At 41.1% G+C, this 23,817-nt stretch overlaps 2 protein-coding genes and 1 long non-coding RNA gene across 4 annotated transcripts; 2 read left to right on the forward strand and 1 right to left on the reverse strand.

Annotated features, from left to right (window-relative positions):
• Positions 1-7,832: 7,832 nt before the first annotated feature.
• On the forward strand, positions 7,833-10,169 carry LOC116803578. Of its 2 annotated transcripts, XR_004363669.1 has the most exons (4): positions 7,833-7,945; positions 8,150-8,304; positions 8,372-9,960; positions 10,029-10,169. It is a non-coding gene; the product is annotated as an uncharacterized LOC116803578 (long non-coding RNA). The 2 variants fall into 2 exon arrangements; XR_004363668.1 differs by lacking the exon at positions 7,833-7,945 and having other exon boundaries at positions 8,024-8,304.
• A 679-nt stretch (positions 10,170-10,848) lies between these two features.
• Positions 10,849-11,577, reverse strand: LOC6619328. Its single transcript, XM_002043509.2, has 2 exons — positions 11,497-11,577; positions 10,849-11,431 (listed from the first exon to the last, which is right to left on the reverse strand). Exon 2 carries the CDS (start codon positions 11,427-11,429, stop codon positions 10,953-10,955), a length of 477 nt encoding a protein of 158 aa, XP_002043545.1. The 5' UTR covers positions 11,430-11,431; positions 11,497-11,577; the 3' UTR covers positions 10,849-10,952.
• A 5,170-nt stretch (positions 11,578-16,747) lies between these two features.
• On the forward strand, positions 16,748-18,638 carry LOC6619329 (RNA polymerase-associated protein RTF1 homolog). The gene is made up of 2 exons (XM_002043510.2): positions 16,748-18,189; positions 18,238-18,638. Exons 1-2 carry the CDS (start codon positions 16,944-16,946, stop codon positions 18,303-18,305), a joined length of 1,314 nt encoding a protein of 437 aa, XP_002043546.1. The 5' UTR covers positions 16,748-16,943; the 3' UTR covers positions 18,306-18,638.
• The last annotated feature ends 5,179 nt before the right edge of the window (positions 18,639-23,817 follow it).

Genomic DNA, 23,817 nt, shown 5'->3' on the forward strand with positions numbered 1-23,817 from the left:
TCTCCATAAAGATTTCTTTAACTTTTGCGGACAAGCCTGCGAAGCGCTTGCAGCCATTTGACCTAGGGATCCCCGCAGATGTTAAAGAAACACTAAGGTTCTTTAATGCTCTTTACTTGGATGCATTATCGTTGTCATTGACAGCAGAATTGGCAAGGCTTGCTTAAAAAGTGATCCTGTTCCTTGTTCCTTGATCTTATATCAATGGAAGAACCGTGGAGGGTCACAACGACTGGTAAGCCTACTATTACTTTCTATAAAACATTCGAGGGCATATGTCTAAGTAGAGTTATTGCAGTAAAAAGCGAGCCGGATGCCATTCCCGATGGCCAGTTTTGTTTTAGGCACAATCATGGGACCCCGTTCAGGAGCTTTCGTCCGTGAGTTGCATGATGGCCTACTTTATAAGTAACTGCTTATCCCAACTGCTTGTTCGAAATTGTATTGTTTAGCATAGAGGGCAAAGGTCAAGCAGTTGAATTGTCCACTCTATCGTCCCTCTACACCGCCTGGGATCACCCGGGATTTTCTGGACTCGTTTGGCATATCTATAAATAGCTGAAAATTGGCCACAGCAGTGTTCCTTTAAGGGAACACCATTCCACAATCCCCACAGGCGCAGTACTTGAGTCTGATCCTGGACAAGCGTCTCACCTGGAACAGCTCACAATGAACATCGCAGCTTAATGTCGGGCTAAGCTTAGTGAGCTCAACTGGCTGCTTTAGCCAACTAGCAAGCTTACTCTGGGCGATCTGTAGACAAGAAGGACTTCTTTGTTTCTAAACTCCTAAATTTATAACTATTAAGTTGGAGTGCAAAGTAAGTGATGGATTAAGAATTCGATGTACAAATAGTTTGTGTTTGTATTGCTACTAAAAATATCTGAGTATTTCGCTTAAATTTAACATTTAAGAACAAGTACACATTTTTGTAAGAACAATAGACAAACAATAATCATATATAAATACTCTTTTTGTTTCTGAAGCCTTCTTTTGTCTCCCCCACCACAAAGCATCAAAGCGGTTTATTGGTTGCAATGCCGATGGAATCGCTGGACTGGGCCTAAGTCAAATACCGTGTTGTGCGCCCATTAGTCCGAGCAGATTCCGGTGCACATTATTTCTGGCCACGGCACGTGTCTGAACCGCAAACAGATGAATTTTTGCAGTGCCGAGTCTCGTCCGATGAGGACAACGAAATATGAGCAGGCGGCAGGCACTAAGGGCAGTTTGCGTATTCCAAGTCTCGGTCCAGGAACTGAAACGGGAGCAGGACCCGTAGCTGGAGCTGGAGCCGGAGCCGGAGCCGGAGGAGCACTGCAATTCGTCCTCGGGGTCTTTTTGGTGTTAATAATAAATAAACGGACCGGCCTTGCAGCAGGAGTTCTGCCCGTGTTTTGGACACACTGTAGCGGATTTTAATGGACGAATGCGAGTGCAGCGGCGGAGTGGAGCTAAAACCCATGAGCCATACCCGGAGCACACCTTTTCCCAGGTGCATGTATGACACCCGAACCCTTCCTACGTTCCTGCCTTGAAATACAGCATTTGCTCGTCCATCTTTTGATTTAGCACCGACATAAAAATGATTTATCAGTGACATTAAAATAATGCATACTGTGGCGCATTTTATGTGCGAATGGATTTTCGCGCCTTTTTGTTCTCGCACTGCGCATGGTGCGGGCAAAGTGGTGGGGTGGAGTCGCTGCAGTCGCATTTACCCCTTCCAAAAGTTCCCGCCCGACCAGAAGCAACCCGCGGCGAAAGAGGCGAGGCTAGGGTAAATCATATATGAGGCATACGGGCTTCCCGAACAACCGTCCGTCCGTCCTCCGGTCCACATCAGACCTTGTGTGCCGCCGTCACCCGAATGTTTTACGGCCGGGGTGTTTGTGACCAGTCTCCTCCAGCTGCATCAGCCGGGTTTGTGACTGGGAGGGGCTGCATGCACCTATCCGGAACTAGAGCGTCCTCTGGCTGCTGTGGCATCGTGAATGTAAACCTTTGTGCGAATATTGCGCACTCGTTCTGGCTGCCACGCGGCGTGCGATGTGTGCGAGCTGCACTCAGAGAAAGTCTTGTGCCCAATGACCCGAACAAATTAAAGAACTTAGAGGTGTTCTAAGAGTCAAACAGATCTTTAAGATTGCTAAGTGAGTCATTATAGCGACAGATCACTTTAAACAAACATTCCCATAGTCGAAGAGCGATACTTACTCGACTTAACGTGCATTTCGCTGCTGTTTGGAATGTTCCATAACTTGCACCCAGATGGGTGACACAGAACTGCGAGAGCGTCGAACGGGAATATCCTGATGTTGGCTACTCGTAGCAGGCTATCAACTGGAACGTGGCTAGGATGCCCTGCTACCGAAATGGACGATGGCATATGGAACTCATTAGAGAGGTCCAGTGTGTGCGAGCTTAATGAGGACGACACAGGAGCGAGAAGAAGGCGCAGGCGCTGGACTGGGGTGCAGGGTGCAGGGGCGCTAGAGATGGGACAGATGGGACAAGGGACATGGACATGGACATGGATATGGATGTGGACATGGGCAAGCACATCTGCAGACGCCGCTGATTGCCCGGTCCAATCTCAGTGGTCGCACGATTCCCATGCCGTGGCCAGTTGGCAGCGTCAGCATAATTTCCTGGTGCTAAATGCCAAACGCAGGACAAGCAGGACGAACCAGAGCGGGCCAGCCGAGCACTTAAGCCCATCCGCCATCGACTGACCGACTGCCAGCGAACGAGTTTGCAAAATGCGATTGGACTTCTGTACCGGGCTTGGTTCGGGCTAAGGCAGCCCGAATGGGAACAGCCCAGAGGGTAAAGGGTGGGCAGGATGTAAGCATGGCAGGATGGCAGGATGGCTGGGCAGAGTGATATGCTGCTGCAGTTGTAGTGGTGGCTCTGTGTCATTGTCTCGTGTGGGGACGGCAGCGGAGCGAGGGGCACCAGGGGAGGAGCATCAGGAGCAGGACGAGCATCAGCAGCAGGGTAATTTAGAGAAGCATACATACACACCGCCACACCTGTTTTGGGTAATTTATCTCGAAGAATTATTATTTCAAATATTTTGAGGGGATGGGGTGCACTGAAAGAAAGTGGATCACAAGTATCATGTTTGATTCGTAGCCAGCTATTGAGGCTATTTGTGTAGAACACATTTAATTCAAGTTCGATTAAAATATGCCTTAAAAAGCAAAGCATGTCCTAAAACGGAGGGGAACGGAAGATAACTACCGCAACATGTATTTGATGCATTTTGCATTTTCAACACTCGGTATCTGAAAGTCGAGGCACTTGGCTATAGCCTTTCGTCTAATTTTTGTTTAAATTTAAACGCCATAGAGGGCTGAACAGTTGTTCAGTGCAAAAGGAGCAGACGGAGATGGAAGCGGTGGGCGACGCACCGAAATAAAAGGATTTTAAAATGGTCATTTGATATGAATTATGCGCGGTGGTGCAATTACAGAGTTCGCCCCTCTGCCGTGCTCACTGCGGCATGAACCCATCCTCATAGTCATCCGCAGCTGGGGAATTTCTCTCTCCCGGACAGTGATGCCTTTGTCTGACTGTGATGCGGTTACCTCGTCGTTTAGAGGAGGTGTTTCCGGATGCTTACGACTGCCCGCGCGGGTGGACCTCTTTTGGCGCCCGCGACTTGGACTTCATCGTTAAATAATTAAATCAGCTGCTAGACTAATATATTTCTCTTAATTGCGAGTTACTCATGGCTGCCGCGTACCCAAACTGTCCGGGCCATTTGGAGCCCATTTTCTGATTTATGTTGCACATAAATAGCAGCGCTCCAATAGCTAATATAGGTGATGGGCTACATATGCAGAGTGTTTGGGATTTTCGGGCGAAATAAACGGCCCAATGGGGCTGGGATTCGGAAGTGATTTGAAGCCACGTCTACTTTACTTAAATCATACAGATATATGTAGCTACAATTGCCAATAAGATTGACGAATGAATACGGAAATATTCGAGTTTTTTGAATGAAACAACATTTTATTGTGTACATTAGCAATTTCAGTAAGAACCAAAGCTAAATGGGAACAACAATTCTAAGCTGTGAAACGCCTACTAATTTTTACGGGTTTCGAAAATAAGAAAGTAATCGTTTCGTTGAGACTTTGTATCAAATCCATCACATATTTATTATCATAATCAATTATTTTGTTTAAAATTGATAAAAAGAACCTTAAAAATCAGTTAACAAACGATTTTCATAAGTTTATATCTGAAGGACCCTTCGATCATTGTCTGTTCTCATTTTATTGATTGATTATTGGATTGATGTGCATGACAAGAATGTTTCTCTTACGGACTAGCAATTTCTGACTGAAATCAAACACCTTCAATGTTTCTGACCATAAGCTGTTCTTATTTCTTATACGAAATATTTATACCCCTTATTCCTAGAGTAAAATGGTATACTAGATTAGTTAATTATGTAAAGTATGTATGTATGTAAGTAGATCTGGTCATATCCTTCAGTCCGTTCGTCTGCCTGTTTGAATACCTCGATCTCAGGAACTGGAAAAGCTACAAAATTGAGATTAAACATGAAAAACAAATGCTACTCCCACAAACCAACCAAAAATGGGTAAATGGGTAAAGGCTAAAGGGTAAATGAGCTTATATTTTGTTGACAATTTATCGATAATCCAAAGAAGGTAGAAACATCTAAACAGGTATCTAATAGTCGAAAGAGTCGACTATATATCCTAAAATAACGAAGAGCTCGTACATTTGTCCAAGAAATAAAGCATTACAATCAAAATATTTTATTTATTTTCATAAATTTCCGACGAACTTAATATTAGTATTATAAAAAAAGTTCTGATTTTCCTTGAACAAATTTATTATCACACTTCATTAATAAAAATGTAACCTATTGAATCTAATTAAAATTGAAATTTAAATTGAACCACACCTTTCCAAGTCTTTTATACTCGTTACTCGTAGAGTAAAGGGGTATACTAGATTCGTTAAAAAGTGTGTAACAGGCAGAAGGAAGCGTTTCCGACTATATAAAGTATATATGTACTTGAAAAGGATCAACAGCCGCCAAGTCGATCTGGCCATGTCCGTTTGTCCGTATGAGATTCCAGTAACTATAAAAGCTATAAGGTTGATATTAGGCGTACAGATTCTAGAGACATAGACGCAGCGCGGGTATCTGATAGTCGGGGAACTCGACCATGGAGTAATCAATGGGAAATCAACAAAAATATTAAAAATAATTGCTGCGACACCAGGAACACTTTCCTGTCCCGAAGCCCCTCTCAGTCACCAAAGGTTACAACAAAGAGAAAAAATGGAAAAAATAAATGTAAAATTAATCGGCAATAAATTTAGCAGCAGTGTCGAAAACGGCACACACATCCGGCGAAGGGGGCGACGAGGGGGAGAGTCGAACATGGCAGAAATTCGGCCACGCCAAGAACTCATAGTTCAATGTCCTGAGCAGGCGACGCCTTCCATCGGCAAAAGAACGCCGGGACTGGCACCTTTCATGGCCAGCGCATTTATAATAAATTGAATAGCAATAACTCAACCTCAATCAAAAATCATAATTCATGGAACTCGACAGCCCTGAACGAGGGCGACTCCAACCCCAAGTTCGATATGCAGTTAGGAGCACTGCGATCTTCCTTCTGTTTTCCCTTAGCATGGGAGTATTATGAAACTAAGAGGTGTGTGCTATTAAAAGTCCCCTTTTTCAGGAAATATTTCTTGGACACACTAAGGCAATGCCACTCGAATCGAAGGCAGTTCAAAAAAAAAGTTGCATCGCAATCCATTGGCGACGCAGCGCCAAATTATAGATTTATGGTGTGACATGAGGCACAAATGTGTGAGTCGGGCCGATTGTTTGAGTGCTTCAGAGACGTGGATTTATAGACAAAGACATAAATACAAGACGCACTGCGTCTGGCTGCGGGAAGCGAATCGGCTGGCCCAAGACCGAGGCAAAAACGTTAAAAGTGCACCACCGCCCTCGGCAAAGGCGGAACACGCCCAAAGCTCATAAATATCCTGCCAGTTAACCGAGAGTGTGCTTGCGGGGATCCTTGGGGAAGCGAGAACGCATTTTAGGTGAAAATAATCACCGCTTCACATGAAATCATTCGGGCCAGAGAGAATGCAAGGTCCGCAAGTGAGAAACTTGCAAGGGCTCCAGGAACCAGACGGAAAGGGAAGAGCCAGGAAAATAAATTCATAGTCCTCCCCAAATCAAGGACAAACAACTCAAAAATTTAAATGATTTTAGGCCGTGATTTGTGGCAAGTACAGAACACAAGATTAACGAGTGCTTGCTTGTAGGTAACTATCCGAACAGTTCAATGTGTCCAAAGATTGTCTTGGAGATATTTATTAGTAGGAATTATAGCTATAAAGAAATGCAGATTTCAGTTCCAGTTTTGCGGATAACGTTCCATGAATTTTGTATTAACAGTCAAGTCATAACAAAAGACTATTTTGCTAGTGTCATTCAAAAAAATGGTGGAAGGGCGGGGAAATAAAAAGTTCATTCCGTGTTCCGTTATTTTCATAAATGCATGCACAAAAGTTTACTCATAGAATACTGTACACTTTTTTCTGCAGAAATCTGCTAGATTCAGCAAAACAAAAATTATCGGTCATTAAGATTTTATGATTTCAAAGTTCAAAGATCCATTTGAAGCTATAATTAAAACATAACTTTTACTACTGCTTATTTTTTAACTTTAAAGACTATCATGCCAAGCTTTGAAAACTTTATTGTAAATGTAATGTAATAAAATGTCAAAATAAAATTTTAGTCGGATGAAAAATTTACATTCGCATAGTTCAGGTATCAAATCATCCACGTAAGTACTTCAATGGGTATTTATATGTAAATTATACTTGGCATGGAAAAAAGGGGACAAGAAGGACATTCGCAAAAGGATGCGGATGCTCGTCGCCGGGAATATTTCTCTACTGTATACAAAATGCCAAGCAATGTAGTAAGCTTGCAACACCTTTGAGCATACAGTCAGTAATAGACCCAAAAAAATGGTCATTCAACAACACGGGATGCGGAAGTAATTTGCAATTTGGTAGAAATAAAAATCAACCATTAAAGCACCTGGAATCGCAGGATCGGAATGTGCGTGGCTCCAACTCAAATGAACAAGATTTATATTCAAATAAAACTGCGCCGCATTAACGTTTTAGCGGGGTATGCGTTATAGACGCAGTCGTTACAATACCAGCGTTATTGGCACCAGCGTTTTTATTTTTTTCCACCTCAATTTCATCTCAATTCTGGCGGCAAGTGCAAATGCGTAAGTAATCGATTGCGTGTTTACGTAGAGTGCAGCAAGAGTTGCACCTCGACTCCACGTAGAGGTACAATAATACCCTTTGTCATGGCCCACAACAGTTAAGGCTAAGTTACCGACGCTCAGGGGTTTGAAAAGTAGATATTAAATTTAAGTCCAGTTCTTTAAGTCCTTCGATCGATTCAAAAATTAAATGTTATGGTTCTTCAAGACGTTTATTTTGGTGATAAGAATTTACCAAATATTTTCCAAACATTTCTAAGTTTACATTGCTTGTTGGGCAGGACAATTACAGCATAGAAACTCGGAAAAACTTATCTGATTTGAATTCATAATAAATAAGAAAGAATGCTAAAGTCGATTTCCCCGGCTATAAGATACCCGTTACTCAGCTAGTGGAATTGAGAAAGACCAAATTTCATAAATTGAACTATTCACCAAACTGAACGAACGAACTAGGTCTGCCTTTATAGTTCAATATAGTTCGATAGTTCAATTTAGTTCAGTTAGTTCAATATAGTTCACTTAGTTCACGTCGTTCATTTTGATCTCTTACCCTGATCGTTCGTTCGTTGTTCACTTAGTTCGATAGGTCGGTCTGAGTTCACTTAGTTCGATAGGTCGGTCTGAGTTCACTTAGTTCGATAGGTCGGTCTGAGTTCACTTAGTTCGATAGGTTGGTCTTAGTTCTTTTAGTTCGAAAGTTCGCTTATCGAATAAGCTGATTAATTTTCGCATACATTTAAAACTACGGTTTACAAGTTTGTGCGTATCTATGGCTTCAAAACGAAAGCATAGCAAAGTTTGGAATTTCTTTGATTCAGTGGATGAGAAGAGTGCTAAATGCAAATACTGCAAAACTGTGCTTAGTGTGGCTGGTGGATCGCAAGGAAACTTATCGCGTCACCTTAAAAATAAGCACCCAGCAGCTTTGGAGGAAACAAAGCGCCAAACCAATGAAAGCCGACAGGAAGCAAATGTAAACATAATATTTTGATTTATTCATTTAAGTAGGCTTACTAAATTCTTGATTTCTTTTAACATAGACTCCTCAGATAATTGGACCCCAACAGCAAGTAATAACTTCGTTCATTCAACGACCACCGGCTGCCGGGAAAGCTGGGAAAATTGATAGGCAACTAGTTCGCATGATTGCAAAAGGTCATCATGCATTGCGAATTGTAGAAGAGCCTGATTTCAAGCAGCTCATAGATGATGTGTCTAATTGCCCCGGATACAAGATGCCCACTCGAAAAACGCTGTCCAACGTGCTTCTTCCAAAGCTTCGGGACGAAATTGTTGGTAGCGTCAAAGAAAAAATGGAGCTGGCATCTGCAGTTTGTTTGACAACGGATTGTTGGACCTCTCTTGCAAATGAAAGTTATATTGCTGTTACAGCTCATTTTATTGAGAGTGAGGCAACTGTTATGAGCTCACATATGATTGCATGCGACGCATTCGTTGAGCAGCACAGTGGTCAAAATCTGTGCGCATTTTTACAAAAAATAGCAGAAAGATGGAGTATAGAGAACAAAATATCTGCTGTGGTTTCCGATAATGCTGCAAATATTGTCAATGCCATTAAAACAGGAAATTGGCCACATATACCATGTTTTTCACATAGCTTGAACCTAATTGTGTAAAAAGGACTCCGCGAAATCAGCGTTGTACAAAACAAAGTCAAACTCATTGTGGAGTTTTTCAATCGTAGCACTTTCGGCCTTCAGAAGCTGAAGTCAACTCAAACCCAATTGAACTTGCCCGATCTCAAATTGATTCAAGATGTGTCAACTCGTTGGAATTCAACTTTTAAAATGCTAGAAAGGCTTGTTGTGTTGAAAGATGCTCTTATATTAACACTTTCTACTCTGCGTTCTGAATTAAACTTATCTCAGAATGAGTGGGCGATAGTAGAAGAGTTACTGCCTATATTAAAACCATTCATGGAGGTAACAGAAGAAATATCAGCAGAAAAGAATGTAACCCTTTCAAAGGTTATAGTTCTTGCGATTTTGCTACAGAACTATTTGAATAACAAAACGCCTAAGGATAAATGTGTTGCTGCACTTGTTGCAGTTCTAAAAGCTGAGATGAATCGACGATTTTGCAAGCTGGAAAGTAACGAACTCTACGCAGAGAGTAACATTTTAGATCCTCGATTTAAAGGTCGTTGGTTCAAGTCAAAAGAAGAATACGAAAAAGCTGTTTGTAATCTTAAAAGGAAAGTAACTCCAATTCGTTTCAACAGCGAAAATTATGAATTCGAATCACCTGCGTTTGAAACTAATTCAGCCAATCAGAGTTCGGTTTGGTGTGATTTTGACAGTGAGTTCAAGAACACGACAAAGGCTGCAAACACTACCGGTTCTGCCGAGAAAGAGATGGAAAAATACCTCGAAGAGGAATTTATACCGAGGACTGCTGACCCTTTGGTTTGGTGGGAACAAAGAAAGAAATTGTATCCGCTTCTATATTCTTACAGCCTTAAGCGACTATGCCTTATGGCTACATCAGTTCCTTGCGAACGCCTATTTTCAAGTGCTGGGGAAATCATCCGAAAAAGACGGATGCTACTAAAACCTAATAAAGTGGAAAATCTAATGTTCCTTCATAGCAACATGTAGATGGATCACAGGTATAAACATAATTTTATCATATGTTATTGAAAATGTTCCCTAATAAACTTCTCTATTCTCTTTTCAGAAATCAAATAAATGCATTAAAATTACTATATTATCTGTTTGTAAACTCTTTATTATTTCTTATTATTATTATGTATAAGTGTTTTTGACATAAATTGAATAAATAATATTAATTTTCAATGACAGCATTGTATGAAATAAATTCATAACATTTTTTTTTTTTGAAGCACCTTTAAGCAAGTTTAAAAAATGAACGATTGAACTAAATGAACGACCTAGTTCATTGATTTTAAACGAACGAACGAACTTATTCCTCAAATTGAACTAGGATTACCCAACACTTATTAAGTAGTGCATTTTATTACACAATGGCCCAAGAGAGTCAATCGCACATGTGTTCTTCGCAGAGTTCTTGTTCTTTGATTCGAGCCACTTTGTATGTTAATTGTTTGGTGGCACAAATGTTTCTAATTACACCCACACCTTTAGCGCAACTGCAGCTTATGTTTCTCCAATTCTCTTGTCTAAGGCATCACGGATGTCCTTTTGTATAATAACCGTAAGACATGATTTGTTCGGAATCATTTTCTCCAACGGTAATTATTTCGCTCGTATCCATTTACGCGCGCCAAAACAGTTAAATGTCTTACAAGTTTCCGCTCCCATTCGTGACATATTTAATTGCCCTAAGGCTTCGAATCGAGACATTAGAAAAACCTGTTGTTCTCAACTAATGGTCGTGTGCTATTTTCAAAGGTGCATCGCATCCTTTTTTAAAAAGCGAGCTTCATTAAGCATTCGGGTGCATAGATATCAGATACTATATTTGACTATTTCACTGTTGAATAGAACAAGGCTGAAAAACTAAAAGAGATGGGTACTTGAAATTAAAGACGACCAATATATTTTAGAGTACCCTTGTGTTAAAAAGTGCACAATAGAAATGGTATCCCAAATTAATAGAAGGAAAGAAGGGTCCTTTTGCTTATTTAAATGTTTTCTGTGTGATAATTCTCCAAGACTGCCGTGCCAGTTTCCAAACTTTGGCCGGTCGATTTGTAATGGCACCCACCATCACTAAAAAGATAGCTCCCAATAAAATCGTGCCGATCTCCAGGAAAGTAGTGTTTGTACGGCGGCTCAGGCCCGACCAATTGGTTATAACATCTATGAAGTTGACGAGAAGCGTTTCCATGGATAGCCATACCCCCACCATCAATGTTTCGCCAATAAGGATGGCGATAATGGACTCAAGGATGAACTTTCCCCATCGCGGAATGTTGCTCCAGTGCGTGGGTATTACCTCTCTGTCGCCCAGCAGATCCATCACTGACAAATAGAATAACTGGCTACCAAGGACGGGGGTGTCTGCAAGTATACCCGGATCTAGGTGAATGAAGAGCGTTGTGTGGAGCACCATGTGCACCACGAAGGCCAATAGAACAGGCGTGGGGCTGGTCATTTCTTTAGAAAGGGATACTGGTTAACAATCGGGTATTGCATTTATATAGAAGTTAGAAGTGACTTGCCTGCGCGGTAAACGCGTAAATATTGTAAACAAGTATAAGCTGCACAAATTTAGAATAAATAAGCTAAAAAATACAAAACAATGTGTTTGTTGCAATTTAAAATGCTTGCTATGTCGGAGAATAGTTTTTGTATTGTGTTGGCAAGTTAAATGAAAACTTTAGGGACTCGTGGAGCTCGAAAGCATGTTTATGAAGTCTTCGGTTTATACCTTCTCCTTATTTTTTGTAATATGTAATGTCAATATCTTTATGGGGGAGGTTAGTACGTGCTTCATTGTTCACTTTGCCTGTAAAAATTGGCTTTGGCACTAAATGTTTAATTCTGTCAGCTAAAAAATGCATAAATATCATTTTAATTAGAAAATTAGCCGAAAATATGCAGCTCACGTTAATCGTATGACGTCGTCGTCGTTGCTATAGTTGCAACATGGAAACGAAACTGAATCGCAAGTGAAAACCAAGGTGGAGGGGATACGAATCCCATGCCATATCCAGGAGATACGACAACAACTGACTGTGTGCTCGCGTCCCCAACACACTCACCTCGAATGCGGAGCACCAACCCTGGCCCACTCCGTGCTCCTAATACTTGAAATCATTGCTTTTAACTTAAGTCAGTGTTTCTTGCAAGCAATTGCTGTGTAATTATTATAGAGCAATACTATTTTATTGTGCCGCCATTTTAAATTGCAGTTAGATATCCAATTGATATCCAATACCCAGCCAAAAGCCCTCATCGCTAAAAATAGATTTGAATTTTTATCAAAGCAAGGAAGTCGCAAGGCTCACTCTGATGAAGTTTTGTCATTTAGCCAAATAAGAATAGTCGTCGTATTGCTCGCCAGGCCCACTAAATGGTGCACTTATGTTTGCATATACTTTTCCCCCTGCTAACTCAGTCACCTCACCAGTCGTGGATTCTAGCTTATTACGGTTTTTTGTCCTTATTGAACAGCCGCCACCAAGAATTCCAATATCAAAACTCATATTTGCCGATGTTGAGCGAAGCAAATTGGATGAGAAACACTGAACAGCTGCGAGAACTTAACATATTTGTAATATTACAAAAACTGCCGGCTGAATATCCGGTAGTTTTAGTATTGAACGAAATTTCATAAAAATAAGGTTCCTGGTGAGGCCTACCTATTTCGCATCTTTGAATAATGCATCGAATTTTCAATTAAGCTTTTTATACCCGTTACTCGCAGAGTAAAAGATTGAAAAGTTGGAAAGTTGAAAGTGTAACAGGCAAAGGGGAGCTTTTTTCGCGTTCGCGTTTCCACAAGTTGAGTAACAGGTATCTGATAGTATAGATAGTCACCCGTAGAGAAAAAGGAATACTAGATTTGTTGAAAAGTACGTAACAGGCAGAAAGAAGTGTTTCCAACCATATAAAGTAAATATATTACTGATATGGATGAATAGCTGAGTGAAACCCATTCTGTCCGCCTGTCTGTTTGTCCGTATGAAGGTCGATATCTCAGGAACTGTAAGAGGTACAATGTTGGGATTCAGAACGCAGCTTGCAGATACATGCATGCAGCACATGTTTGTTGAAACCACCCAATACAGCCACGCCCACAGTTGTGCAAGATGTTTTTATAGTTTTTTCTTATATTTATTAGTCCTGCCACACCCACTCTAACGCCCACAGCCCACGCCAATACTTTTGAACAATTTCAAACAATGTTTTCTCATTTTATTCCCAATATCTATTGATATCCCACAAAAATAATTAAATTTCGCGTGAGCACTTCCAGTAGCTGAGTAACGGGTATCTAATTGTCGGGGAACTCGACTATAGCATTTTACCAGTAGATTATAAATATACAAATTTAAAGATATATCAACACATCTTTTAAAAGTGTGGGCGTGGCAACCTGGGTCAACTAACTTGCGCTGCGTCTCTGTCTCCAGAATCTGTAGTATGCCCAATCTCAACGTTCGAGTTTTTATAGTTCCTGAGATCTCGACGTTCATCCTTACAGACGGCCATGGCTAGATCGAACGGAATATATCTACTTTATGAAGTCGGAAACGCTTCCTTCTGCCTGTTACATACTTTTACACGATTCTACTATACCCTCTTACTCTACGAGTCACGGGTATAATTAATATCAATTTGCAAAAAAAACTTTTTGTCACACCCACACTTTTGAAATGGTTTTCTCATTTATTTCTCAATTAATTTACCAATATATCTATATCTAAATATATAAAAAAATATAGATATATGAAATTTCGCGTTCGTATTTTCACTAGCTGAGTAACGGGTATCTGATAGTCGGGGAAGTCGACTATAGCATCTGGTTTTTCTCTCTGTTCTGGCACCTACTTAATTATTTTAAAAATGGTCGAAATGGTCATATAGCATTTGCTGCAATTATCTGCTTCAAGTTCGCTTTACGCCTTTGGGAATATATTTAGCCAATTAAAATGGACGAGGATGCTTGTGGAATTCTTTGAATGGTACCGTAGGACGCAGCTTCTTCCCAAAACTTTTTAAGCACAAGTTTTGCTTAATTTATAACGAGGATTACAATAAACAAACTAATCTGAGGCAATAAACACTAACAATCCCCCAAAACGATGCCCGAAGATGCTGTGTGGTCGGTTGTGCAGTCGGTGGGAAGGAAAAGGGAGGCAGGAGATGAGATTTCGCCGCTATAACGAGTTGGAAGTCCTCGTGGGCATTGGATTTTATAAGTTAACTCGCAGCAATCCGTTGGCATTTTAAATATGCCATTTCCGTTGTGAGATTATTTTTCGATATCGTATGATTAGAGATGTTTACGAGTGTCTAGTGTCTACAGAGCTGTGGCCAGAGGTCTGGCCAGATAGGCATCTTTAACCCTATTGCCACCAGTCCGCAGTTCGGATATTTTGCAGCTTTTCGATTATGGGAAAGGGCTTAATGTGCGTGCCTCATTGGCTCAATCCTTTTTTCTATTAACAATAAATTTGTGCGAGTTTTGTTTAGAACACAACGATGGTCGAGATGTGTGTAAAGAGCGGTTTAAGGAAGGAATTAATGTACAAATTTAATAAGAAAGTTTTCATATCAAATGCGATTTATTAACACCCTAAAAATGTTTATTTTAAATGCAAGCTTTTTGTTTCTTTGGAAAATGTTTAATTACAAAACGGCTTTTAACAAAAATGACAAAGAATAAGGTAGAGGGAATTATCTATTCTTTTAATCTTGCAGCCCATGACCAATGTACCTTTTTAGGGGATGTAAGACACACAAAGCAAATCGGTTAAACTCGAAGCGCGTGATACGCAAAAGGATGCCATTAAGGACAACGGTTACAATCGTTAGTGAAGCCATTAGTTCGGAGGGCCAATATGCGAAAATCACATTTACACACACGCTCGCTGTCAACCCCATCGACTTCACCCGGAACGTTGCAGAATAAGTGTATAATTGCAAGTGGCACAACTTTCGAAAAAAGAGAACGTCATGTAATAACTTTAGCATGAAACCCGCAGCTCCCAAGTGTCCATCTTCCACTAATGTGTTCCGGCTGCGATGGGACGCCATTCTGCGACAGGGGAGGTTCACGAAGTTGGCAATGACAATGGCCCAAGCTGCGAAACAATTACAATAAAACAAAGGCCAAGACCAGGACGGCCAGTCAACGTTTCACCAACGGAAAATAATTTCAGGGATATTATCGCCACCTTCGGCAGATGTCCCAAGTGCGATATGACCCGAGCCCAACGGACATGACTTGACCAGGTTCCAGGCGGGCATCAACATAATGTCTACTTTACAATGTGGATAAACTTGAGGGAAAACGAAGTCACATCCTTATCAACCCCGAAAGGGCCGGCCAGAGATGTTAACCGTGGGTAAAGATACCTTGAATCGGAACATACAGTAAATAAGTTGCGTTAAACTGAAGGCATACCTGTAGGAAATTGAAAGATTCCTTGAACTCATCTGTCACAATCATCATCTGCATCCAACTGTAGGTCAGCCGTTCCTTATCATAAACTGTATTTGGATTTGGCACAGTTTGCTGAGTACAGCCCTGTATGAAGCCTTCCAATTGTCTGATGGGCAGCGAGTCGTCCAGAGTATTCGCTACCCACCCGCACGCCACAATGCAATAAGCTAGCGCTGTCCCGCCCATTACGGCGACGTGGGAATGGTGGATGGTGGGGCCACCTGGCACAGCCGGAGACAAATCCGAAATCCATACTCATAAACAAATGCAACTAATCGCCGTTCGTGTTGAACGTGTTCACGGCTGGGAAACGAGGAATCGTGGTCAGCCAGAGTTTCAAGTTCTGTTCGCATTTCTGCTCTACAACTAGTTCGGGATCCATATCTGCCTCGCGTTGCAGGTATAAGTTGGTGCGGGCTTTTGGCTCTGATTCTGATGGCTTTTTGTATGAAAACAGATATGGCAGGACTACCACTGCATTGCAATGTTTTTAATTTTGTAGTTAATTAGGTAAAATCATAACACAGGAAACAAGGAGTGACAAGAGCTCAAGTGGGTGGTGGCGGAGGTTGTTTATTGTAAAGAGAAAATGTGCGAAACTTTAGATTTTGGTTTGCATAAAACATGGAAGGAATCTAGCTTCGGCAAGCCATTAAAGTAATTGTTCAGGAACAAGAGATAATGCTATAGTCGAGTTCCCTGAGTATCAGATACCCGTTATTTAGCTAGGGCGTAACCGGTTTCGTGGCTTTAGGGCGGGGGCAAAAAGTTTTTTGGCAATTCGATAGAAATTTAAGCGACTAAAAATTATGAAAATATATCCAACACTTTTTCCAAATGTGGGCGTGGCAGTTTTGGGCGGCTTTAGGGCGTTAGAGTGGGCGTGGAAAAAGCTTTTTTTTGCACATCGATAGAAATTTACAAGACTACAAGACAAGAATGTAAACAAATATCGACACATCTTTTAAAAGTGTGGGCGTGGCAACCTGGGTCAACAAACTTGCGCTGCGTCTCTGTCTCCAGAATCTGTAGTATGCCGAATCTCAACCTTCGAGTTTTTATAGTTCCTGAGATCTCGACGTTCATCCTGACAGACGGCCATGGCTAGATCGAACGGCTATTGATTCTGATCAAGAATATAGTTTATAGAGTCGGAAATGCTTCCTTCTGCCTGATACATACTTTTCAACGACTCTAGTATACTCTTTAATCTACGATTAACGGGTATACAAATGTTTGCCTAAATGATTAATACAAATGTCAGAAAAGCTAGGCATACATTTTTTTCGAACCAAGTATACTATGGAACAAGCGTACTATTTTCTCAGCCTAAAACTAATTGGTAATTCATGTTACAGCTGATACCTCAAAATTTCGTCAAAAGTCTCGGTGAATTGGATCGAACTCGATTTATGAGTGGGAGGAGTATTCAACATTCCATTGAAGTTGGGAAAGAGCTCAGGGACATCGCAGGGACACTGAGAGGATTGCAGAATGGATGAGCGCTCACGGACAAGACGAAAGATCACAAAAGTGCGGGAGTCTGGTGGCAAAACAGCACATGCTTTTGAGCGATTATTGGCAATTCGCAACAATAAATTAAGCAAGGAAAAATGTTCCGACGACCGTGCAGAGCAGACGAAGGCTAGTAATGATTGCCAGACACAAAAGCGTACGGATCTAAATATCGAGGTCAAGGAGACTTATTCCGGCGATTCCTCGCCTAACAGTGAGAGAGACAATGCAGCCCAAAACGATCCGCAAACGAAGGTTGAAAGCGAAGAACGCGTATCCAACCTGGAACAGCTAAGTCGAGCAGTGTTAAAACGGAGCGACCTAAAGAACTTACTGGATAAACCTATTTTCGCGGAGGCTGTGATCGGATCCTTTGTGCGTCTAAATGTCGGAAAAATCTACTGCATCTACGAAACTATTGCTCTGCATCAGGACAGAAAGGACTACCGGGTAGACGGTAAGCGTACGAATCTGATCCTGGTCTTGAGGTTCGGTTCCGAAAAGCGTTATTCACGTATAGACGTGGTTTCCAATCAGCCAATTACACAAAAGGAATTCTTGTTGTGGTTGGAAACCAATCTGCGCAATCGATGCACTTTGCCAACACTTAATGACATCGCCAAAAAACAGGTGCAGGTAAAAAATGCCTATAAATACTCGTACACTGAAACTGATGTGGAGAAGCTGATTCAAGCCAAAAGAGAAGCTGGTATAAAGCAGAATGCCGCTTACAGAAAAATTAGTCTAATTATAGAGCGTGATATGGCAGCGGGTATGAACGACGTGGAAAAAGTGCAAGTGTTGGAGAAGAAAATCCTAGAGATCGACGAGGAACCCAGAACCCAGCTCGAAAAATCTTGCCAGCATCGGTACCAAGTCCTTAGTTCTACACGCGTGGTTCATGTGCCTACCATTTACAGGCACGAGTTGGGTGTGCCTTCCGGCGGCAAAAGTTCCTTTGATAAGCGAACCGCGAAGCCCGATCAACATGAGCTGGAGAAGTATATGCGACGAAAATACAAAAAAAGTGCTGTCGTCAGTCGCAGTCGATTTAAAGAAACATTTGAAGATTGCGGGGATTCTTCAGCTATGGTCAACAAAAGTCATACGGAAAATCAAAAGGAAGAGGGTGATGCTGAGACGAAGACGGAGAAAATGACAGAGGAAGATCTCAATTTGCAAAGGCTAAACACTTTTAATATTGAATTAGATACCACGGGATTGGGTAAGGCTTTCTGCTAGATGTAACGAAAGTAATACTATTTTCTTATAGTTCCTTTTCATGAAATTTTCCCGAATGTGAAGTTCAATAGCCCTTGGGACGAGATAATGAAAGGCTAGATTGCACGGGCAGTGCAATCTATTGATGTTTTGTTGACCCGATCGCTAGTTCTATCGCTTTCTCGAGCGGCAATTGGAAGTGCCGACTTAATATGTGCTCGACCAGATAGTGTATTTTTAAAGTCCATATGCCTGTGTAATGCAAAGCTACCCCCTTGGGGATTTACTTTATAATAATACGTTTTTGCAAATTGTTCTCAAAATGTTTTTGATATGGTTTGATATCTAAAAGCCCTGCACCCTGGCCCTGCAAAAAAATAATAGTAATTAAGTTCCCATTATTGTTTCAAAGGTATTTTTAAGCTTACATATTTTGAATAATGTGAATATTTGTATGTGGTAACACTCCAATTTAGTGCGAATCTTAAAAAAGCGCTGATCTATAAGTGCAACTTCTATAATAAACATTTGTGTCCGCACAATCTCCTAGTGCGTGTCGTCATTAATAATACAAGTAGCATCTCATTCCTAGTCCTGGTATCAAGTGGAATTGGAATCATCTACACGGCTGGGTCATAGGTGAATGTGTGTGTGATGATAAGATGGCAAAGGCTGCTTGACTGGCAATAAAATAAATACCATTTACTGATGACTCATCAACATAATTTTTACGATTCGCCCAGTTCGATGAATAAACAAATAAACCAACCGAACTGGGCAAGAAATCGAATCCTGGCTGAAGCGGTGACTGCTTTGAGCTCGTCACGCAAGCATTTCGCATGCATTGACTTTTTATGGCAGGCCACCGACGAAAGCAAAGCGCATGGACTGGAATCGACAAATAATGCAGAATCATTTAACTGACCTCCTCGACACTTCTGCCAGCGCCTTGCTGCCCCCAGTTAAAGTCATAAAATCCCGCAGCGAATGAAATTCTCATCAAGTCGTAAGTTGGCACAATTTCAGGTTGCCGCTAAGCAACTGAGAACAGACCAAAATGATTCTGCTTGGAAAAAGGACCTGCGTACTGACTATCAGTGTTGACGGATTTTTCCAAAAAATCTTTGCTAGGTACCGCAGAGATCAAAGAATCTATCTAAACAGAACCACAAAACGGGCAATTTTCTGCGGGTAATGGACTCCAATGAAAAATCAACCAGTCCAATTTAAAGAAGAAATTCAATGTTTTTAATTAATTCACGAAAGTATTTTTCCATAAAATAAAATATATCTAAAATGTTTTTGAGTATTTAGCACATTTTTCGTTTCGCGACAAAATTTAATTCATAAATACCCTGAATCAATTTTTCTTTTCTAGGTAATTGTAGAAATATTAAAGCTATTGCCATACGAAACATTAAGCCCATTTCAAAACGCTAAAGATGTCAGGAAATATTGTAAGAGTTTGGCTTAAAGAACATCCCATCCACATTTGTGTGCTCATTTTTAATATCATGTTGTTTTTCGGTTTTCATTGAGGCCGAATATCGTATCGGCAGCGTATTAAGGTCTATAAGGAATCCCTGCACTTCCCAGCTAGCCTGTCAGCAATGGTGGTCACTGATGCAAAACTATTAACCCACGATGCCCATAGCCCCAGCAGTCGCGTGTGACTAACGTAATCAGGTCACGTAATGCCCGAATAAGATAGAAGAAATCAGCATACACTCAGCACTAAGACTGTCGAAACCCACCCAAGAAGAGTTCCGGACGCAGGTCCATTGTGATACAATTTTTGTTATCCACGTACATTGAAGACAATAGACATAGCGCTGTCTATTGTTCGGTAGACTTGAAAACAAGTGTGACAGTTTTCATAACTTAACTTTTGGCTTGTGAAGATTTTGAAATAATTTTCATTGAATGTTCCATGCTAAGCACCACATTTTCCCACATCATTTTATTAATAAGCGACAGGACTAAAAAAAAATTAAATATGCCCCACGATAAAGCTCAACGAATTGGGTGATCTAAGCCGCATGGTTCCTCTGTGGGTTCCATTAAAATGTAAAACCCGAATATTATAAATGACCACTGGCCACTGACCCATAGCATAAAGATCCTAAGTTTCCAATGCCCGAATATCTCGCATAAGTTTCATTTTATTTTGATTTTTACGATTGCCCTACGGGCTGTGACTGTCCTCCTTAGAAGTCCCACCTGGATCACTTGCCAAATTACCAAAGACGGAGCCACAAAAATCCGCAGTGAAAAAAAGACGATGCAAAAAGACTGGGGAAATAGTCCGAAGTGGCAGTTGGGGGTGGGACATGGGCTCATGAGAGCTAAAGCAGGGAAAATGCCTATTTACGAGCTTGCATGTTGCCGGACACATGGTAATCATATATTTTGGTCATATCTGTGGACCATAAAACCAGCGTTCTTATGTGCCTGTCAATGTGTTGTTTCATGACATTTATTTCGCTTGTTCCATCCCTGTTTTGGACTTGTTCGAAGCTCTGCGTGCAAAAGGAAAATATTTTAGTGTCCATTTAATGTCCAATCTAAGATGAGCTCGTAACTTTTGATCGAATAAACGAGCTAGGGCCCAGAAGCCGCCCATCACGGTCTTTGTGGGTTAAATGTGGGGTAATAGTTGAATCCGAGCAAAGTGGAGGGAGGAAAGGATACCGCACTCGGATTAGCCACGCAACCTGGTTTTGCGAGTCTCCGGAGAAAATACTGCAAGACCGCTGTGACTGATAAGCAGAAGATTTTTTGTGGGGTGTCTTCGTTTTATCATGGATTTCCTCTTCCTCCCGGAAGTATTGACTGTTGCTGTAGGAGCTCTGACTTATAAATACAAAATTAAAATTAAAATGAGTTAAGTTATTATCAAAACTAATTAATTAGAATTAAAAAGTGCTTTTTCCACACCCGAGAACAATCTAGGCCGACCCCACGATTACTTGAGGGCCGACGTAAAGCGCCTGGCTGTTAAACATTTAAATCGCACAAACAGCGGGCAGGGCAGCATCAATACAACAGCCGTGCTGGTTTAGGCGCCGGTCACACGCGATTCACACCGTCTGCACAACCCCGACAATGCCGAACACGAAAGCCATAGGGTAGATTTGCTACGGGACCCAAGAGACTTGAAGTAGGAGTCCTTTTCTAAACCTGCGAGTCCCCATTTATGTGATGACAGGACAGAGCCTGAGGTGGGTATACAAGTCTCTTCTGGCCGAAAAAAAGTGTAGTACACACTAAAGAAATATAGAAGCGTTCATTATACCCGTTACTCGAAGAGTATAAGGGTATACTAGATTCGTTGAAAGGTATGTAAACGTTTGTTTCTAAGTGTTGCCACGCCCACTATAACGCTCAAAATTCGCCCAACACCTTTTTGCCCGAGCCTTTTGAAAATGTTTTTATATTTTTTTTAATTTTTTAGTAGTCTTGTAAATTTTTATCAATTTCCCTAATACATTTTTGCGATGGCCACAATTTGATTAAATTTTTTGATTTTAATTTTTGTGTGGCCAATTTTGGCAACGCCTCTTACCGGTCACGCCACATTTTTAAGCAATTTGTAAATATTTTTCCATTTTATTCCCCAATATCTGTCCATATCCCAGATATATCCCGATTTCCGAATTATGCAATTTCGCGTTCGCATTTCCGCTAGCTGAGTAACGGGTATCTGATAGTCGGGGGAACTCGATTCATGGTGTTTTTTGAATATCGTTATCCCAAAATTTGCATTTTAAAAAACATACGCGTACCCAGCCGCGAAAGATTTCAAAGAATGAATTTAATGATACAATTTCAGGCGGTGCGCGCGTAAATAATTTATGTAATCGTCAGACTTGGGTCAAATTAAAAAATATTTTACATTATCATTATTTCTTTGTTTTTTGATTACTCCTGCCGCAGTTGCGGGTATATATAGTGACATATTCACATAATTAGCACTGCCCAAAGAAATAATGAATACATGCAGAGTGGCAAAGTCCACACAATCCACATCCACTCATTGTATACATTGTATTGCTCCCGAAATAATATAAACAAACGGGCATTAAGTGACATATTCACATAATCAGCAATTTTCAAAGAAAAGATCATTTCTCCGATCATTTTTATTCTTAGCGTTGTCCGCAGTCCACTGACGGGGCATAAGTTCGACTCGATAAAACACAAGCATTTCGCTATATAGAGGTCCTGCCGTTTCCTTTAGACTAAATAAGTCCGGCTATATTTGACATTTGGAAGGTTTTATGCACTTAGCTGTTGTACTGATCAAGAATATATATGTTCTATATATTCACTGGCTTAAAAATGTAAAAGCTTCATACAGAACTGTGATGCGCATCAAATGACTGCAAAACAAAATTGAACAAGAGAGACGCCGAAGTGGAGTTCCTCAAATATCAGATCCCAGTTACCCAGATAATGTCCATGAGTGCGTGGGTGAGATGGGCCATTAGGAAAGGCACTGCTTCCGAGATTGCACACTTTTAAAGCGGAGTTGGCAAATTACTAGAAATTAAGAAGACATGACTGAAACAAAAAGCAGACCCGCCTATGGGTTGTGATAACAATACATATATAGTGACGTATTTGGGTGGTCCAAACCGGCCACTTCAATTATATCAAATTCAAATATTTCTCCGATAATTTTTTATTTCTTCAACTCAAAGGTATAACAACAATTTTACTATATACATATATGTCGTGGCGAAAATAATGAGTATGCGTGTAGTCGCTGTTTACTTCTTCTCCAAGTTCCCTTTGCTATTATGCGTGTTCCTATTTATGAACACGTGGCGAAAATAATGAATGCGTTTAGTCGCCGTTTACTTCTTCTCCATGTTCCCTTTGCTATTATGCGTGTTCCTATTTATTGTCAATGTGTGAGGATGAATAGATGAATTATCTAGGACTTTGCAAAAACGAGAGCGATAGAGCTGTTGCTGAACGTGGCCACTTGCGCTGCTTGGTTAGAAAGGGAAAACTATATAATGAAAAGGAAATGCCAAAAATTGAGAAGAGACAAAGCAGGCTGCACGAAACGGGAGTGAGGTCATTAATCGTGGAGAAGCCAAAGCAGACGCAAGTGGACTCGTTGACTGCGCACAGCTGCATAAAAATTATATTGTGAAAAGAGTTATGAGCAACGCTGATATGGACGGACGGACGGACGGCGAGGACCCTGATATTCTTAACCCGACATCAGAAGTGGGATCTGTGCCACACCCTGCATTTTCTGAGGATCAGTGGCGTGCAGTAGTGGAAATGCAAAATCGGAATTTTGCTGAACTTGTAAAAATCATGCAAGTGACGCCGGCACGTGAGCAGCAACCTAGTTATGATGTTAAGCTACCCAAATTTAACCCTGATGCTGCATGCGTAGAGGCAGCAAAGTGGTGTTCAACAACCGATATAATTCTAACTGAGCACCCCCTTAAAGGAAGTAAATTGATCATCGCACTAAGTAACTGCATGGAAGGAACTGCATCTCAGTGGCTAACACAAGTCTCGTACCAGGGTATGACTTGGCAAGAGTTCCAGGAATTATTTCTGCAGCGCTTTGAAACCGAAGAGACGCCGGCCGCTACGTTTTTAAATT

This window comes from Drosophila sechellia, chromosome 2L (genome assembly GCF_004382195.2).
Source record: "Drosophila sechellia strain sech25 chromosome 2L, ASM438219v1, whole genome shotgun sequence".
Taxonomy (NCBI): Eukaryota; Metazoa; Arthropoda; class Insecta; order Diptera; family Drosophilidae; genus Drosophila; species Drosophila sechellia.

Coding starts and splice junctions, on each gene's coding strand:
- LOC6619328 (XM_002043509.2), bottom strand. CDS start 11,429: ATGACCAGCCCCACGCCTGTTCTATTGGCCTTCGTGGTGCACATGGTG.
- LOC6619329 (XM_002043510.2), top strand. CDS start 16,944: ATGGATGAGCGCTCACGGACAAGACGAAAGATCACAAAAGTGCGGGAG. Junction 18,190..18,237: donor ATTAGATACCACGGGATTGG/GTAAGGCTTTCT, acceptor ATTTTCTTATAG/TTCCTTTTCATGAAATTTTC.